At 39.1% G+C, this 20,209-nt stretch overlaps 2 protein-coding genes across 5 annotated transcripts in view; one reads left to right on the top strand and one right to left on the bottom strand.

Annotated features, from left to right (window-relative positions):
• The window catches only part of evi5l (ecotropic viral integration site 5 like), a 30,965-nt gene extending 19,624 nt beyond the window's left edge, over positions 1-11,341 (bottom strand). For all 4 annotated transcript variants that reach the window (XM_089007276.1, XM_089007277.1, XM_089007278.1 and 1 more), the window contains exon 1: positions 10,993-11,341. The gene's annotated coding sequence lies outside the window, so the exon portion shown is untranslated. The remainder of the gene's footprint in view (positions 1-10,992) is intronic.
• A 1,411-nt stretch (positions 11,342-12,752) lies between these two features.
• On the top strand, positions 12,753-20,164 carry LOC148892275 (ATP-dependent RNA helicase DDX39A-like). The gene is made up of 10 exons (XM_089005786.1): positions 12,753-12,894; positions 13,811-14,018; positions 14,149-14,276; positions 14,677-14,953; positions 15,027-15,145; positions 16,495-16,626; positions 16,709-16,818; positions 19,110-19,254; positions 19,331-19,478; positions 19,954-20,164. Exons 2-10 carry the CDS (start codon positions 13,811-13,813, stop codon positions 19,968-19,970), a joined length of 1,284 nt encoding a protein of 427 aa, XP_088861912.1. The 5' UTR covers positions 12,753-12,894; the 3' UTR covers positions 19,971-20,164.
• Positions 20,165-20,209: the final 45 nt, after the last annotated feature.

The raw sequence follows: 20,209 nt of genomic DNA, 5'->3' as shown, positions 1-20,209 counted from the left end.
ACATGCTCATTTGAATTTAAAGACATAAACATTGGGACATGAACCAGACGCACTGCTCTGGACGCCTCTCTGACGATTAAATGACAGCAATTATGTTTTTGTGACTAAAGCACCAGCGTATTTTTTTCTTAGTTTTTTTTAATTGGATCGGATTCGCCTTTATTCGTCTCCCAAGGGAGAAATTTATATTTCACAGCAGCAAAGTGATGAAAATAAGAAGTAGAAAAACAAATACAGGAGCTGCTGTCAAGGCAGCCAATTCTGTGACGCCATTTTGAACTAAAATAAACAACAACAAAAACTAATAATGTGACACAACACAAAAGACACAAACAGCCATTCAATCTTAAGCACTTTCTGCACTCTTTGTGTTGTATAAAGCAGTTCTAGATGAAAGAGGAGAGGATCAAAGTGTTCTCTTCACCAGTGGATCAGAGACGTCATGGTGTGATGTGCACGTCTGCTACAAGCTAAATGTTGAAAGCAAACATGAAGCAAAGGCCTGATTAACGTGTGCATCCCCAAAAAATCCGCAAGGATACAAGTTGAGAGAGTTCACAAGCGAAGACTTCAGTCAACTTATTAATGGAAGTTCATTTCACACTCAAACTAAACATTTCAAGTTAATGGAACATGAAGAACCGTTTGGGATTTCCAAGACGATTACATCATTGTTTCCATGAGTTGTTTAATGAATGTTAAAACACCACGAGTGTTTTTGTGCTCCACGGCGCACCAGTTATTTATTTTCAGGTTATTTAAAGGCATTTGTACCCTGAGCACAACATTCCTTTTTGCTCATGTTAACCAAGTTCAGAGCACGCCGTTCTTTTTCTTTTAATTTGCCATTGTTGCATCCATTTTTTTGAAAACACATAAATGCATTGGCTATAAAAAGACCCTTGTGATCATTTCACACATAGCAGAGAAAACAATCCTTCATGCCTGCCTTTATCTGAAGATGGCCCACAAACAAACCATTAGTCTTTAAGACACTGCTCCTTAATTCGATCCATTTTGTTTAATCCTAAAGAAAGCCCCTCATTGCAACCAGCAATGTATGTCAAAATGTTTCACCCTTTCATACACCGATAATGACAACCTGGAACCGGACGCCATGGTACGATATGCAGGGTAGTGACTGCTGTCCCCAAAGAGGTTACAATAAACTAAGCTAAAATAAGATCGACTACGATAAGATAAACTAAGCTATGATAAACTAAACTAAGATAAACTAAGTTAAAATAAACTACGCTAAGATACACCAAGGTATGATAAACGAAGATAAAATAAACTATGATAAACTGGGATAAACTAAGGTAAGGTTAGCTAGATTAAGCCAAGCTAAGACAAACTAAGCTACGATAAACTAAGCTAAAATAAGATAAGCTAAGATAAACTAAGATAACTAAGCTAAGCCTTTCCAGCAGCTCATGTATTTTGTTTTTCTACTTTCATTCCTTTCATCACTTTGCTGCTGTGAAATGTAAATTTCTCCACTGCGAGACTAATAAAGGCAAATCCAATCCAATCCAATAAACTAAAATAAACTAATCTATGATAAACTAAGCTAAAATAAACAAAGCTGAAATAAACTAAACTAAGACAAAATAAGATAAGATAAACTAAGATAATCTAAGACAAATTAAAATAAAATAAAATGGGATTAACTATGATAAACTAAACTAAGATAAGATAAAATACGCTAAACTAAGGTAAAATAAAACAAGCTAAACTGGGCTAAAATAAGATAAGTTAAGATAAACTAAAATAAGATAAGATATGCCAGGATTGAGTTATTCCGAGTTGAGTGAACGCTGGCTCATGTTGCTATCTATTACCTATCTATCTAGCTAGCTATCTATTAGCTATCGTTCGAGATAGCTATTAGTTATCAATTCAATAAGTTTCTTTCTATTTGAGTTATTCCGGGTTGAGTGAACGCTGGTGAGTGGCAGCCGCTGCTCACCAACATATAAACTGTGACTGTAAAGTGACCTTGAGAGTTTTGAAAGGCGCTTAGAAATCAAATGTATTATTATTATTATTATTATTATTATTATTATTATTATTATTATTATTATTATTATTATTATTATTATTATTATTATAAGATAATGTATGATCAACTAAAATAAGCTAAAAAAACTAAACTAAAATAAAATAATCTAAGATATGATTAAAAAAATAAGTATCACAAATTCCCAATTCACAGCAGCAACATTAAGAAAGGAAGTACAACAACATACAAGATCTGCTGTATAGGCAGCCACTCTCGCGGCAACATCTTGAAGTCAAAAGAAAATAATATAACACAACTACCTAGCTAGCTATCTATTTGGTATCCATTTGCTATCTATTACTATCTGTCTAGCTAGCTAGCTATGTAGCCGGCTTTATTAGCTATATGGCTAACTAGCTAGTTAGCTAGCTGTCTAGCTGGCTATCTATTTGAGTTATGATGGGTTAAAAGATAAAGATGTTCATATAGCGAATTGCCCCAACAAGTTACTTCCGGGTTGAGTGAACGCTGGCGCATGTGGCTGCCGCTTCTCACCCGCAGAAAAACCGATCATGTGAGTGTAAAGTGACCTTGAGAGTTTTGAAAGGCGCTTAGAAATGAAATGTATTATTGTTATTACAACACTTATGAGTGGCACTCAATCTGAACCATTGTTCTGCATTCTCTTTGTTGTTTGAAGCAATTTATGATGAAAATGGAGAGGATCAAAGTGCCCTTTCCACCTGTGGATCATTAAGGTCATGACGAAAATGTGTACATCTGCTACAAGCTATGTTTTGAAAGCAAACGCTTTGAAAAGCAAAGCCCAAAGACACAGCGCCACTAAATGTGCTACTTTTTCCAGTCATACATCCTATAATTAATTCATTTTTCAAACATGATAAATCAGAAAGAAAGCCTCAACATCCTCATTTCCTCTGCCCGTGGCTAAATTTCCTGTTGTTTCTTTCCTGCCTCTATGTTGCCATTGATCAGAATTAATTCACGCGTGTCAGGCAAAATTGTAATGCAGATTCAAACATGACCAAAACAAAACAAAACAAAACAAATAAGTCTATTTTTTTTCCTTTAGCTTTGGATCAAATTTAACTAAACAGACAGCTGAATATGAGAGGAGCACATGTTGCCATTGAGCACCGGTAAGTGCATTTCATTCAAAACAAGATTAACTACGAAATGGAATGTGAACTGGCATCCCATAATGGCTCATGTTCCACTTACTGTCCTCGACGCCGGATAATTTTATATGAGCATCGCCTACAAATCTCAACAGTAACAAACGGACGATGGGGAGTCCACGGTGGTGTCAAAGACAATCCTGACAACTGCCTCGTCACAAATATGTCGAGACCACTATTTTGTAAAGACCTGGATTCATTTTTCAGGAAAAAATAAATAAAAACATCGAGGACACAACCCAGCATGATACCCAAAATGCGCAAACAAAACAAGCAAAGCACAAAAGCAGCAAAGACAGAAGTGCACCGACAACGTTCAACACAGAAAACAGCGCACAGGAAGAAACAAGGCAGACCATTCATGCGCCACTGCCAGTCCAATCAAAAGAACCATTAAGAAGCCAATGAGACCGATTAGCAAAAAAAAAAACTGAAACCGGGTGCTATGGAGTTTCTCAGGCAAAATACATCAAAATGCACGTTGTGTCAACACAGTATCACAACATGTCATGACAGACATAACCTAGCTACTGAATAAGCGCCGTGGCGTTAGCTTTTGAATCTTTCTGGACAAGATGAGCACTTCATCAGAATCAGAATCATCTTTATTGGCCAAAGTATGTAGAACACACAAGGAATTTGTCTCCGGTAGAACACGCTGCACTAGTATCATCATAAAAAAAGACACGACAAATAAGTATGGAGGACACTAATAATGGATAGTTATAAAGAGTTATATTTCCTGTTTCGATAATTAATGGCTAGGGGGATGGATGGATTTGCCTTTATTAGTCTCGCAGTGGAGAAATTTAAAGGACAACCGACACCTCCAGACAAGTTGCGTCCAGAATTTGTAAAATCACTTCAAATGACTTCTACTGAGCGTATTTTACAAAGATTCCACCACATATAGCTCGATTTTACGTTTTAAGACTCACGCTGAATATTCATGAAGTCTTGTTTTCGAGTTGATGATGATGCCCTAAGTGACTTCATGGAGGGAACGCCCTTGACCAAGAAAGCGACACACAATGCATTTTGGGTCCTTTTTTTTCATCTGAAAACACTGTGTTGATCGCAAAATTAGAAGGAAAACTAAATAACGTGATGGTGAATCGTTGTGTGCCGCAGCCAATTGCGGTAACACGCATAGAGAAGGTGTAAGTTTACACAAATTCCCAGCGGACAAATCAGCCCATTTTCAACGGAGCTTGTGTGCCATCTTGTGCATATTCTGGGCGCTACGTTGGAGTCCAGACAGCTCAAATTCATACAGAAGGACTTCTTTAATCGATTGCAAACATTTATCCTTTCCTCTTCAAAACTATTTGAATCATATTCATAACTGGTTGAGTAACAAGAAAGCATCTTCTCTGAATCTGAACTCTCTGAAGCCATCGTTTTGATTCTGGAGCAAGGCAGTTTGTGAAGGAGTATCCTGGCGTGAAGTCACAAACAAGGGGGCCTTCTTCTTTCTGAATCTCCCCAGTTCGGAGCTCCTTTTGTGGCAGTTTTGGGACACTTTAAGTCATTTTAATTGGTGTTTTTCTCACTCTCTCTCTTGTTTCTATTTATAATTGTATATTATTTATTGCATTCTATTTGTGATTGTATTATAGTACAGTGAGACCTCAACTTACAAACACCTCAACTTACAAACTTTTTGTCTTACAAACGTCAAATTTCTGAACATTTAAACCTTATAATAAGCACTATTTTCATAATACACACCCACCACGGCTGGCGGAGTGATCTTCGGCGGAAGCACACGACCGAACAGCACAAGAGGTTAAGTTACCAACAGTCCTTATGGAAGGTGACTCTCCTTCCATAAGCCATCAACGACCATCAAAAAGGTAAATAAAACTTTATTTTACAGCAGTTTATTTCTTTAATTACAGTCGGCATGTAATGCGCTTCTCTTTCCAAACAGCAATTCCCTTTGACCTTCGACCTCCAACGCCATTCCATCAAGCCATAAATGACCATCACAAATGTAAATAAAGTGACTTTATGATACAATGCAGTGTATTTTTTTCATTACAATACAATAGCACATTTATTATACATAGAATAAGGTATGTTGTGTGTAGTTTTTTAGGCTTATTTAGTTGAAAAGTATATTTTATGGAAACCCGGGAACTGATTATTCCCATTTTAATGGTTTCCTATGGGATTTTTTTTTTTTTTGAGATACACACTTTTCGCCTTACACATTCTGTCTGGGAACCAATTAAGTTTGTAAATTGAGGTCTCACTGTACTATGCTTGTCTGTGACTGCAAAGTGTCCTTGAGAACTTTGAAAGGCGCTTAAAATGTAATGTATTATTTATTATTATTATTTTAGATGCTATAAACCGTTTTCTGATGTCACAAAAAAATGGTGTCGGTTGTCCTTTAAATGTCTGCTGGATGTAGGAAAATCTTACTGGATCCTCAGCACCCTGGCCACAACCTTTTCCAGCTACTCCTCTAAGACAGGCGCTACCGATGAATGTGCACCAAATCAGAATCTGAATCAGAATCATGCCAAGTATGTAGAACACACAAGTAATTTGTCTCCGATAGAACAAACTGCAGTAGTATCATCATAAAAAAAAGACATGACAATAAGTATTGAAGACACTAATAAAGGCTAATATAATCAAATCTAATCAAATTCCTTAGTGTAAGTGGTACGTTTCAGGAATAATTATGAGACAATGTGCAAAGTATCAGGCAGACAGTGGTTCGAGTACAGAGCTAGAGCTACAATGACTATACCGGATGTTGTTCTGCAGGGTTGTAAAAAATTGCAAAATGGCACTATACAGTTATATTTGGGTTACTGTTTAGAAAGTAAATGGCGACGGGGGAAGAAGCCATTTAAATGTCTGCTGTTGCGCATGGATTGGTAGCGCCTGCCTGAGGGGAGTCGCTGGAAAGGTTGGTGGGTAGGGTGTGGAGGGTCCAGGAGGATTTTACATGGCCTTGTCTTGGTTCTTTCAGTGAGCAAGTCCTCGAGAGTGGGTAGGGCGGTGCCAATGATTTTTTTTTCCCGCCGTCCGGATTTTGTCCATTTTTGTGGCGGTGCCGAACTAAACCATGATGCAAGAATACAGGATTGATTCGATGACTGCCTTGTAGAAATGCCATTGCACCTCCTGCGGCAGGTCATGATTCTTCAAAACTCAAAGTGATAATTAAACAAACATGTTCCAAAACAGGAAATGAGAGTAGATAGCTTGAAACGGGAGTGAGTCAAGATAGCGATAAAAGGCGCTACATTTAGAATACAGTCCGCTTTGTCACGCGCCGTGACCCTTCGGAGACATCTCAGCAATAACAAGGACGGTTCAGTGTCGGGTGTGTGTGAAATGTGTCAATCATGCATGACGACGACATTGCTGCGGATGCACTTTGTTATTTGAAGGATGCAGTGAAGGCCTTAGGTCAAGGGTGTCAAACTTGTTTTTTGCCGCAGGCCACATTGTAGTAAGGGTTTCCTCTGGGATGCCATTATGAATTTGGAGAATCCATTAGAATGTTTAATCAACTCCATATATTACATACAGACGCACACCAAATTAATGAATAACTAGTTTTTCAAATCCAAAGTCAAAAATAATGGCTGTTATTGTGGTTTACATATGATGATTTAAAATTTTGGTTCGGATATTAGCAACCATCATGGAATTTCATGAGTTTGCTTTGCTTTCCCAGACCGGATAAAATGATTTGGCAGGCCAGATTTGGCCCCCAGGCCTTGACTTTGACACCTCAGACAAAATGAGGCGAGGCCAGATATTTCGAACATGATTGTGTATGACTGTACAATGACTCAAATATAAACCCAAACCCGCCCAGACAATTTGCCTTCGTCCCAACAAGTCAGTTAATGGGTGACTCATGAGTTTCAGACTATGATTATCGGGTAGCTTGTACCTCCCTCGACTCTCAAGCGTAACTTGTTGTGCGCCATTAACCGTCCGGCACAGTGCCTTTGTTTGTCCCAGTGCTTTGCATGAACATTTCAGGGCAGAATGTGCGCGATTTTAAAAAATTGCCCTTGGTTGAGAGAAGCCCATCTGGCGAGCCGCCTCGGGCCCTCAGACATTTAATCTCCTTCATATCAACTGTTTCCTAATTTAATAATAATAATAATAATAATAGTAATAATAATAATAATAATAATAATAATAATAATAATAATAATAATAATAATAATAGCCTCCAAACACAAAATCCTTTATGTCCTAAACCCTTTCCTGAAACATGTGCAAATGTCCAGTGTGGAAGTATTAACTAATTCACTGCCAGACATGCAATAATAATAATAATAATAATTATTATTATTATTATTATTATTATTATTATTATTATTATTATTATTATTATTATTATTATTATTATTACTATTATTATTATATTATTATATATATATTATAATTAATAATAATATTTATTATTATTATTATTATTATTATTATTATTATTATATTATTATATATATTATAATTAATAATAATATTTATTATTATTATTATTATTATTATTATTATTATTATTATTATTATTATTATAACAATAATAATAATAATAATAATAATAATAATAATAATAATAATAATAATAATAATAAATTTAATTTATAAGTGCCTTTCAAAACTCTCAAGGACACTTTACACATGTCCACTGCAGTGACAGGATTTTTGTCATTTTCACTGAAATTGCAGGACCCACAGAATATTGCGTTTTAGGACTACATAAACATTTAATGCAGCATACAAAAACCGTATACTCTTTTCTTTCATCTGAAAAAAAGAGTTAATTCCTAAGTTATATCGTCTGGAGTAATATAAGGTGCAAGTGAGGGCGGCTGCACTAAAGGCAAATGCTGACCCCTCATATAAGGGAAAAAAACTTTGCCAGAGATCTGACCAGCGCTTTATCGGCACCCCCGCAAGAACAACCAAAATGTGAACAAATTCGGGAATGGCGCTCCATGTTATATTTTCAATTTCCGTATAAATTTGGGAATGGCAGTGAATGAGTTAAAAGTTGTGTTGTCCACGAAAGGAGGGGGGGTCTGTATGAACGGTACACAGTCATTTTGAATGGTGGTTCTCAAATGGTGAGTCGAGACCCATTTTGAGGATTGCGAGCGATGTCACTCAGTGTGACTTTGTTTTCATAAATAAACGCCAACCAAAGTATAATTCATGTAATTGTCTGAGCAGATAATTGGGAAAAATAACGGGTAGTTAGATTGAATCTTGACTATCAAAATAATCTTTTCACGACAGTTTTACGTTACCAATTATTAAATCACTGCCCTTTCCTTCTTGATGTGACAACAACCTGTGAACAATTAATCATCTCTTCTCAACAGTCTGTTAACCTTTAATCGTCTCTTCTCGGTGTCATCACATGCTGACAAAGCTTTTACAGAGTTAAAATGATCTTAAATCTTCGTCATGACTGGGGGCTAAATTTCATACAGTTTGTACCCATCTTGAAATATATTTTCTCAGTAATATTCGGATTTCTGACTCTCAATGACTTCCATATAGCTGCATCATGAGGCCACGGTCGAGTCAAGTACTGAATATAACGAGTTCAAGGGGATGAGTCACAAGTTCACTTTGTCTTTGGGTCTGTTCCCATGAGATCAGATCAACAAAAAAAGACTTGAAGTGCTTAAAACAACAAATAAACAAGATCACCAGGAAGTGAGAAAGAGATTAGTTTCCCCTGGGGATCCAAACGTGTGATATGCCTTTTACATGTTTCAGGGATTTTACAGCTAATTCTAAGAATCAACTCACAGTATTCATCAGTAATCGGTTCAAGACCCCCCACTATTCCAGGGGGGTTGTGAAAGTCTGCCCATAATTTACAACTGCGGAAACCCATTAATTTTACATGTAAATATTACTCTTAACTCATTCATAAATTTAGTCAGGAATTGAAAATATGACATAGAGCATCATTCGCAAATGAGTTCGGGTTGGTTTTTCTTGCTTGGGTGCTGATAAAGTGCAGGCCAGACCTCTGGCGATGTTTTTTTTTCCCTTCCACAAGGGGGCAGCATTTCCATTTTTTTCCCATGTGAGCGCTTTGTTCCAGCTTCACCTGTTGTTAAAGTGCAATGTAAACCAATATGTATGTATTGCATTGTGTTTTGGACAGCCGCCCTCATTTCAAGCTCATATAACTCCAGATCCATATAACTTACTCTCTCCATTCATCAGAAAAAAGAGGGCTTCTTATGCTGCATTGAATGTTTATGTAGTCCTAAAACTCAATATTCTGTGGGTCCTGGAATTCGAGTGACAATGACAAAAAGCCTGGCACTGGAGTGGAGTCATGTTTGCACGTCTGGCAGTGAATGAGTTAACAAAACACTGACAAATGTCCTATTTTTCCACAAACAACTCGGAAAGAGATGGGAGTAAAAAACTGAATAACTGAATTGTTGAGTACCGAACCACGTGCATGCGGCGGTCCACTGTATATAATTTCCATAGTAATGTAAATTTAAAGGCCAACTCGAGACAAACGTTTTCTTTGCAATAATATGTTCCTCTGCCAGATGAACAACGGGACTGATGAATTGTGTTTGTGGAATAAAAAGAAAGCATATGATTGTCAATTCATATGCTTAGTTTTTTTTTTTTTTTTCTCGAACTTCTTCATACAACAAAGAAGGTGCAGAAAGTGCTTAAGACTGGATTGGCTATGTCTTTTGTGTTGTCACATTATTTGTTATTTAGTTTTTTTGGTGTGTGTGTGTGTTTTTTTTACATCAAGATGGCGCCGCAAGAGTGGCTGCCTTTACAGCAGCTCCTGTATTTTGTTTTTTCTACTTCTTCCTTTCCTTTCCTCTTCCTTTCATAACTTTACTGCTGTGAAATGTACATTTCTCCACTGCGACTAATGAAGGCTCATCCAAAATCCAATACATGGTGCATTGACACTCGGAGATGAACATATTGCAAGAAAATACATTCAGGTTGTTTTAGAGGTCGTACTGTACAATTTAACGAACGTACCTGTAAACTAAGAATCAGAAACGACTAATAGGAATCTTTCCCTGTTTTTTCAGCAAATATTGGCCCTTCCTCGACTAACCGATGTGCTCCAATTATTTGCCGGGTATGTCATTAAGTAAGGACAAATAAATGAGTCCCTCTCTTTTTCCAGGCATTAAATACTGTTAAGCTATTTAATAAAGAGGAGCATGAGTTTCACTTATGCTTCAATCAAAACATTTTCCATACTAGACCAGTCCCCAACATAACAACTCATCTCCGATGATATCAGAGTTGGTCTGCTTTGTAACAAGGAGACCCGAATAAACCAGCACGCTGTGTCTAGTCAATCCACGGCTGAGTCGGAATTAACATCTGTGGTTTTAAATGACACATCTCGTCCCGGGAGGGAGTGCAGATACCACCGGCTTCCCACGACAGCAGCGTGGTTGTGTAACAGCATAAAAAACGAGAGCAGGACAACACAACATTGCACATTAGACATAATTCCCGCCATGCAAATAAAGCAAGAATAATGCAAATAAAATATGTGCTAATTAATATGAACGTCGGTATGCGACGGAATGTCGCTGATGTAGCGAGGAAGAGTGGAACATTTGAACATTTATGACGACATTCATCGATATTTGAGCTAGGTGGGCCTGTGTTATATTTTACCAGTGCAATTTGACAAGAACCGCCAAGGTGGTTTCGCTACAAGACTGTCACCAAGCTAAATGAATGAGAAAAATTGGAAAATATAAGTGCAGTACATACCAGACGCGTTTTTCCATTCCGTGACATTGCAGATTCAGTTTCATCCAGTAACTCCGAAAATATCAACCCCGTTCGTGTTATCAGTTAATTAAAATCCTCATTTATTTTCATTAGACCGTCGAAGACAACACACACTCGGATAGCGTCCAACGCAGTGCCATCCCTCCCGGCGATGCCAGCTCCGACAGCTGCGATCGAGCCAACCCAATTAAAGATGCCAGCAATGTGGCGACGTTTTATGGTCTTAGTTTGGAATCAGACGAAATCCTCAAGACTGCAACGACGACTAGCAACAGAGGAATCGGTGCAAACGGCAGCATCAATCACGACGAGGAAATCATTGAGTGTTGCTGGCGTTCGGCAGGCTTCGGGAAGGAGGAGCGAGCCAATCAGCGCGGAGAATGGAAAATGATTGACAGCTTCTCGGCCAATTGTCTGCTGAAACTAGACGCACTTCTGTGGTAGAAGAGTTACACTAACCAATCACCGTCGATATTTATTATGACGAAAGGCGGGGTTTACAGGTGTTGCACAGAGTTCACGCAGACTCGCGGAGGAGGGCAATTTGGATGGATGGATGGATGGATGGATGGATGGATGGATGGATGGATGGATGGATGGATGGATGGATGGATGGATGGATGGATATTTATAATTGTAGTTTATTTATTGCATTCTATTTGTGATTGTGTTTTATTTATAGTACCTATGCTTGTCTGTGACTGTGAAGTGTCCTTGAGAGCTTTGAAAGGCGCTTAAAATGTAATGTATTATCATTATTATTATTATTACTACTACTACTACTACTACTACTACTACTACTACTACTACTATTACTACTAGTACTACTACTACTACTACTACTACTATTACTACTACAACTACTAAATAATAATAATGCGAATGTCCCCATTGTGGGATGATTAAAGGCTTTCTGATAATAATAATAATAATAATAATAATAATAATAATAATAATAATAATAATAATAATAATAATAATAATAATAATGCAGTTGGCTGGTAACCAGTTGAGGACACTCCCCAGCCCAAATCTTAAAATTGCTTATTATATTCATAAAATAGAATGTGATAGAATGGAAAAATACAATGCAATTTAATGAATCATCCTCCGAGTTTTTTGTGGTGTAAAATATATGATAAATCTCCAAATAGCAAATGAACACCATATCTTTAGCGATCGGGGCACTTTACAACTCATATAGCCGCCACGTCAGAGTGGTGAAAGGGGTCTTATTGTTGCATTCCCTAAATGTGGGAAGTTTGAACTTTATGACATCTAACAAATAAAAAATCATATGTTTTATGGTAGGATTAGTGTTTTGGGAATATAGAAGGAAATTAGACTAGCCGGGGAAACCCCACAGACACGAGGAGAGTTTGAACCGATCTCTGGATGTCTCAGCTGTGAGGTACCGTGCCGCTTTATTCTGAAAATATTGTCTGGTAATGCATGCTGGCGAGTGTTCCACACCGACAGTCATGGGTCAAACACAGAAGGAAAACACCTTTAAAATTCTGCATTAACACGCGGCTGCTCCCTCCGAACAGCTGCTCGTCGACGAATGATATAACTTCAGCATTTTTCGTACATTTTGTTCCGACAATCCTTTTTGTGATGAACTGCTAGACGTATTAATTATGACGTACAACTAATTTTAACACAAAATGCTATTTGGAAAATTGAAACATCAAATTACACGGGCTCTTGCGTTTGTTTCATTGCTTTAACACAGTAAGGAGGTCTTGCGATCGCTGTTGTTTCCGTTGGGTACATGAATGCACCGCGGCTGCGTACCGCTCACTGCCGTGAATACTTGCTAGCGTGCAGAGTCATTTCATCGACGTCGGTGGGGCAAACAAAGAATAACGATCTTGCAAGGTAATCTGCGGCCGTTTTCTATGTCCACACACACGAGTCACTACACAAATCCGAACACAGACGTCGCCGGCTTTCATTTACTCGTTACAATTTTAATAGTTGTGTATTTATAAAGTAGGCCGCATTCATGGTTGCGCGCTCGCTAGTAGGCTAACTGAGACAAGCTAACCGCGTTAACGTTCAATCGAGGTATTTGACCGAAATCGCATTTTTGGTAGCACCGTAGTGTGAACAATTGTTCGATTTTAAAACACACAAACGTGAAACCTAAGCAGCCTCGATGATTGTTTGCATTATCTGCTAATGATTAGCATTCGTGTTTCCTTTTGGCTACTAGCTTGGTAACGCGCTGCAATGAACGAGGGAAAAACCGCTCCATTGAGCACGTTGTGCGTCGTTTCACGTTATTGAATTCGGGGGGCCGGGGGGGGGGGGGGGTGATTAAGCCTAAAAAGACACAGATATTTCAAACAGAAATTTGTGATTATCATATTATTCGAAACGCGAATTGATGCGGCCTGCTCGGTTTCTGTACCTCAGATATCAGCGTATTAAATATATGAAATATGTGCACATAAATGTATTAAAATCGACAAATACAATAATAATTATGTAATTTGGAGGACAAACGGTGGCCAGTGATTGTGGTGGGTTTCCAAATCATTTTACACGCACACATACACGCTGCACACACACTCATTCACCTTATCTACGTTAAATACGAGAAACTCAGTTTGGTAAAGTTTGGTCATTTTAAGGTCGGAAGAACACATCGCTCAAGGAGAAAGTGCGTGTAACATAGTGCTGTAAAAAGAAAACGACCACAATATCAACAAAGATCGAGACTGTCACAATGCTCTAAAATAAACAATGCACATGGAGTTGATCCTGGAATGATTTTTGTACTGCCTCACAGATGTCTGTACAGGATGTGGATAATGAACTTTTGGACTATGAAGAGGAAGAGGAGCCCCAAGGAACCTTGGAGAGTACGACCCCGGCTAACAAAAAGGCCGTGAAGGGGTCGTACGTATCCATCCACAGCTCCGGGTTCCGAGATTTCCTCCTCAAGCCCGAGCTCCTTCGTGCCATCATTGACTGTGGTTTCGAGCATCCATCTGAAGGTGAATGACAGCGATGGATAATCTGTACAATATATTTGAAAATGTTTTTCAGTCAAGTATTAATTCCGTCGAAAAGCACAAACTGTTTTTCCAAGCATTGCTTTACCAAGCATTTTTTTTGTCTTTTCAGTCCAGCACGAGTGTATCCCTCAGGCCATTTTAGGCATGGACATTCTGTGTCAAGCCAAGTCTGGTATGGGAAAGACGGCCGTGTTTGTGCTTGCCACCTTGCAGCAGATTGAACCCGTGGATGGTCAGGTAAGTTCACATTTTACCGTCATTGGTTGTCTGCAGCAGATTGCATGCGATGTCTAATAATCTTGATTTTATTGATCTGAAGCTTTTTGTATTTTTATGCCACATCGCTGCCACCAGCCGAGCCTCTGAATCGCAACTGCTGCCTGTTAATATTTAATTATTATTACAATGTTTACTTAAACCATTTTAATAAATGTGAGTGCGAAAATATAGATGGTCCTGACTGTAATTATCAAGGGAATTAGCGCTTTATAGTGTTGACAGTTCAGCACACTTGACCAAAAAAATGACATAAAAAAAAATCAACACAACGCAGAAATGTGTTGCATTTGAGATATAGCTATTTCAAGTGAGCCTAATGTGTGTGTTGTTTGTTTTGTTTCTTCCTCTTACCTGCCAGGTATCCGTCCTGGTCATGTGCCACACTCGAGAACTGGCCTTTCAGATCAGCAAAGAGTATGAGCGCTTCTCCAAGTACATGTCCACCGTCAAAGTGTCGGTCTTCTTCGGTGGCTTGGCCATCAAGAAAGACGAGGACGTCTTGCGGCAGAGCTGCCCGCACATCGTCGTGGGCACTCCCGGTCGCACCCTTGCTCTTATCCGCAACAAGAGCCTCAGCGTGAAGAACATCAAGCACTTTGTGCTCGATGAGTGTGACAAGATGCTGGAGCAGCTGGGTAAGCGGTGGGACACGTCTGGAAACAGCAAGCGTGAAATGTTGTTTTATTCATCTATCATGTCTCATCACAGACATGAGACATGACATCCAGGAGATCTTCCGGCTGACTCCCCACGAGAAGCAAGTCATGATGTTCAGCGCCACGCTAAGCAAGGAGATCCGCCCGGTGTGCCGCAAGTTCATGCAGGATGTAAGTTGTCAAGTATGGGAGTTAAACAAGCTGAAATGCTTGTTTTAATCTTGGAGGTACAGACGCTCCCCTACTTTAGGAACATTCGAGTGATGAACAATGGTACACATGAACATTTTTGTAGTAACATATGGAGTATTCTCTTTAGTAGTTGTACATGTATATATCTTAATAGAGCATGTATTTTGTTCAATGTTTATTTTTCAGTCCAAACCAATACGGGTGCTTTTATACAAGCCTTAAAGGACAACCGACGTCTCCGGACAAGTTGTGTCCATAATTTGTAAAATGGCTTCAAATGACTTCTACTGAGCGTATTTTACAAAGATTCTACCGCATATAGCTATATTTTACGTTTTAAGACTTGTGCTGAATATTCCGGAAGTCTGGTTTTTGAGTTGGTTACGAGTCCGTACGTGACGTCACTGAAGGAACGCCCCTGACTGAAAAAAGGACACATTGTAGCAGTCCTTCCATCACGTCAATGCTTGTTTGGTCTGAAAACCTTGTGTTGCGCCAGAAGACGGCGTCCAAGCTCCATATAAGCAATTTATCAGCCTGTGGAAACGCAATACACTGTCATGTCGACAAGAGGTTGCCATTTTATGCCTCTTTTCTGGGACGCTACATTGCAGTCCAGATGGCTCAAAACGGCACGGAATAAATTCTTTAATCGATTGCAAACATGTATGCTTTCCTCTTCAGAACTATTTGAATCATATTCATAACTGGATGTGTAACAAGAAAGCATATTCTCCGAATCTGAAGCCATTGTTTTGATTCTCCAGCAATGCAAGACGTCACAAACTGGGGTTGGGACTTTCTGAAAATGCCCAATTTGCAGCTCAATTTTTTGCAGATTTTGGACACTTAGTCAATTTTATTGGTGTTTTGCATTTGAATAAAAATATCATACTGCGTGTTTTGGGTATTTTAGACGCTATAAAACGTTTTTCTGATGTCAGTTAAAAAACAAAAAAGTGACGTCGGTTGCTCTTTAAACATACATTCCATACAAAATACAATATTGAAGCAACTTACGAACGAATTCACCTTACGAACGACCCTTTGGAACATATCTCGTTTGTAAATTGGGGAGCGTCTGTACGTGTAAATAATCAGTTCAATTTTTGTTTTTGGTTAATCCTCGCGATTGTATGTCAAATATGTCCCTTTCGCTTTGCTCACTTGTGGCTGTCACTAGCATAAGTGACCATATCAGAGGGATAAATTGATGCACTTGGGTGGGCTAACTTAAGGTCCGCATGACGCCTTAACTAATGCCACCCAAGCCGACACGTGTGCACGCTGTAACGCTACGCGAGACCTAATTTAATCTCATGCTGCAGCCCATGGAGGTGTTTGTGGACGACGAGACCAAACTGACCCTTCACGGCCTGCAGCAGTACTACTGCAAGTTGAAAGACAGCGAGAAGAACCGAAAGCTGTTCGACTTGCTCGACGTGCTCGAGTTCAACCAAGTATGGAGTTTGTAACAATGTGAAACATCTTAAATAAAACAAAAAGGATCCTTACTGTACTGGCGTGACTTGATCTCATCAGGTGGTGATATTTGTGAAGTCGGTCCATCGCTGTGTGGCGCTGTCCCAGCTTCTGGTGGAGCAGAACTTCCCGGCCATTGCCATTCATGGGAGCATGGGCCAGGAGCAGAGGTAGGAGCTTCTTCATTTTAGATGAAATTAAAATCAATCCTGAAGAAGCATTTTAACCCATTCACTGCCAGACGATGTGCAAAATTGCGTCCACTCCAGTGCCAGGGTTTTTGTCATTTTCACTCAAATTGCAGGACCCACAGAATATGGAGTTTTAGGACTACATAGACATTAAATGCAGCGTAAGAAATCTCCACTCTCCTTTTTCATCCGTAAAAAGAGTTAATTCACAAGTTATATCGGTCCGGAGTTATCTGAGCTTGAAATGGGGGATGCTGTACAAAATACAATGCACATTGGTTTATATAGCGCTTTTACATGCAAAGCTTTTACCAATGTGGACAAAATGCTGCCCCCTAGTGGAAGGGAAAAAAACCATTGCCAGAGGTCTGTCCAGCACTATATCAGCACCCCCCGCAAGAAAAGCCAAAACCCGAACAAATTCGGGAATGGCGCTCCACATCATGCTTTTCAATTCCCGAATAAATTCGGGAATAGCAGTGAATGGGTTAAATATTAAAATAAGAGCAGAATGGAAACAGGCATGTGTCTTGTTTGCTAGCACATTGCTCAAGCTAACATATGGGGAAATAATTTCAGTCGTTTTTCTATGCCACTTTTATGTACTCAAAATCCTTTAAGCAACTGCTACACACTCCCCTATTTACGAACATTCGAGTTATGAGCAATGGAACATACAAACATTTTTGTAGTAACATATGTAGTATTCTCTCCAGTTGTACGTGTACATATCTTTATAGAGCATATATTTTATTAAATGTTTCTTTTTCAGTACTAACCAATACAGGTTACTTGTACAAGCCTGAAAGGGCAACCGACGTCACTTTTTTGTTTTTTAACTCACATCAGAAAAACGTTTTATAGCATCTAAAATACCCAAAACACGCAGTATGATATTTTTATTCAAATGCAAAACACCAATAAAAATGACTTAAAGTGTCCAAAATCTGCAAACAATTTAGCTGCGAATTGGGCATTTTCAGAAAGTCCCGCCCCCAGTTTGTGACGTCACGCCAAGATGTCTTTCATTGCTTGAGAATCAAAACAATGGCTTCATATTTGGAGAATATGCTTTCTTGTTACACATCCAGTTATGAATATGATTCAAATACAGTAAAGTCTCGTTATATCAATATCGGTTATATCGATATCCCGCTTATTACGATACTATTTCTATGCACGCACTGAGAAAATTACATGCGCGCAGGGTCGGATGTATCGATAGTCCCAGTTATATCGATATTTTTCGGACTCCCTAGAATATCGATATAACGAGACTTTACTGTAGTTCTGAAGAGGAAAGCATACATGTTTGCAATCGATTAAAGAATTTATTTGTGCCGTTTTGAGGCAACATTGGGGGGGAAACGAGCACCAGAAAAGAGGCACAAAATGGCGACCTCCAGTGGCCACCTCTGTTCCCACAGGCTGATAAATTCCTTATATGGAGCTTGGACACCCTCTTCTGGCGGCTTTTGAGTGCAACACAAGGTTTTCAGACCAAACAAGTACAGCAAAATGCATTGACGTGATGGAAGGACTGCTACAATATGTCTTTTTTTCCGTCAGGGGGCGTTCCTTTCGTGACGTCACGTACGGACTCGTCACCAACTCAAAAACAAGACTTCCTGAATATTCAGCGCGAGTCTTAAAACGTAAAATATAGATAGCTATATGCGGTGGAATCATTTTAAAATCCGCTCAGTAGAAGTCATTTGAAGCCATTTTACAAATTATGGACACAACTTGTCCGGAGACATCGGTTGTCCTTTAAACATAATTATATAAACCTTAACCTGCTTAGAATATCTTGTTTTCTATCCTTTCACTCCCACCCCAACCCCATCCCTCTTCAATTGCTGCTGTGGACTGCAAATTTCCCCATTGCGGGACGAATAAAGGTATTCTGATTCTGATTCTGATTAAACATACATTCCATACAAAATATAGCACTGAAGCAACTTAAAACAACCGTTTTGGAACGCATGTCATTCGTAAGTGGGGAGCGTCTGTATTCGAACACAAATGCTGCAGCGACGTATAATGTCGGAGTTCTACCTCAGTGAGAAGGCAACAGTCCAGGAGCAGTATTGCATTCTGTCCAGAGCTATTTGTCACATCTAAAACCGTTTAATTTTAGATTGTACATATGTTATTAAGTCATACTTTTATGAAGGACATTATAGAGTGCTGTTTCTCCCCATCTAAATCAGTTATATCAAAGATAGTCCCCATACGAAACAAGCTGCTCATTGCGTCTGCCATTGCAGGTTATCCCGGTACCAGCAGTTTAAAGACTTCCAGCGGCGGATCCTGGTAGCTACCAACCTGTTCGGCCGAGGCATGGACATCGAGCGGGTCAACATCGTCTTCAACTACGACATGCCCGAAGATTCCGACTCGTACCTGCACAGAGTCAGTTTTGCCGCAATAAACCCCTGGGCGTGTGACTTCCTCCCACAAAATCTCACTTTGCCTTTTTTCCTTGCAGGTGGCTCGCGCCGGCAGGTTTGGCACCAAAGGCCTGGCCATCAGTTTCGTGTCCGACGAGACTGACGCCAAGACCCTTAACGAGGTCCAAGACCGCTTCGAGGTCAACGTGGCTGAATTGCCAGAGGAGATTGATATCTCCACCTACAGTGAGTTCTCTGCTTGATTGGATTGGATTGGATTTGCCTTTATTAGTCTCGCAGTGGAGAAATTTACATTTCACAGCAGCAAAGTTACGAAAGAAATGAAAGTAGAAAAGCAAAACATAGGAGCTGCTGGAATGGCAGCCACTCTCGCGGCGCCGTCTTGAAGTCAAAAGAACAAAAAAAACTAAATAACAACATGACAACACAAAGACACAGAGAGACATTCATTCTTAAGCACTTTCTGTACCCTCTTTGTTACATAAAGATTGCATCATCCATCTTCTCAGCAATGACTAATTCTTGACTGATGTCGCACACCTACCTGAATTTTAGCCAGTAACAATCCATCAAAACAAAATGAGCACAACTTGATCTATAAAGCCTCATTTTAAGATTACAATTGAAATATTAGTAAGACACATATGATACATTTTTATGGTGTTTAATTTTGTCAATCTGTTTCCTTTTTTCCCTACAGTTGAACAGTCCAGATGAATCTGAAGTTTCCATTGATGATGTGTGACCCTCATTTTATAATTTTTTTTCTTAAGGAATACAAGAGTCAATGTCCCCGTGCCACTACATGTTGGGAAGTTTAATATTTTTTTTTTAACTTGATGTTGCTCATTTTAGTGTTTTTCTTTTTAAGCACTGTTGCTTGGTTGAGGAAATAAACATTTTATACCTTAGGTTTCTAGAGTAGTGCCTTTTATTTGCATTCTATTTGTCCGAGC

The sequence above is a fragment of the Hippocampus bargibanti genome, linkage group LG10, assembly GCF_051943395.1.
Source record: "Hippocampus bargibanti isolate YZ-2025 linkage group LG10, ASM5194339v1, whole genome shotgun sequence".
Lineage (NCBI taxonomy): Eukaryota > Metazoa > Chordata > Actinopteri > Syngnathiformes > Syngnathidae > Hippocampus > Hippocampus bargibanti.
Note: the sequence above shows the minus strand (reverse complement) of the source record. Positions and strands in the feature narration are given on the sequence as shown.

Coding starts and splice junctions, on each gene's coding strand:
- LOC148892275 (XM_089005786.1), top strand. CDS start 13,811: ATGTCTGTACAGGATGTGGATAATGAACTTTTGGACTATGAAGAGGAA. Junction 15,146..16,494: donor GCCGCAAGTTCATGCAGGAT/GTAAGTTGTCAA, acceptor CTCATGCTGCAG/CCCATGGAGGTGTTTGTGGA. Junction 16,627..16,708: donor ACGTGCTCGAGTTCAACCAA/GTATGGAGTTTG, acceptor TGATCTCATCAG/GTGGTGATATTTGTGAAGTC.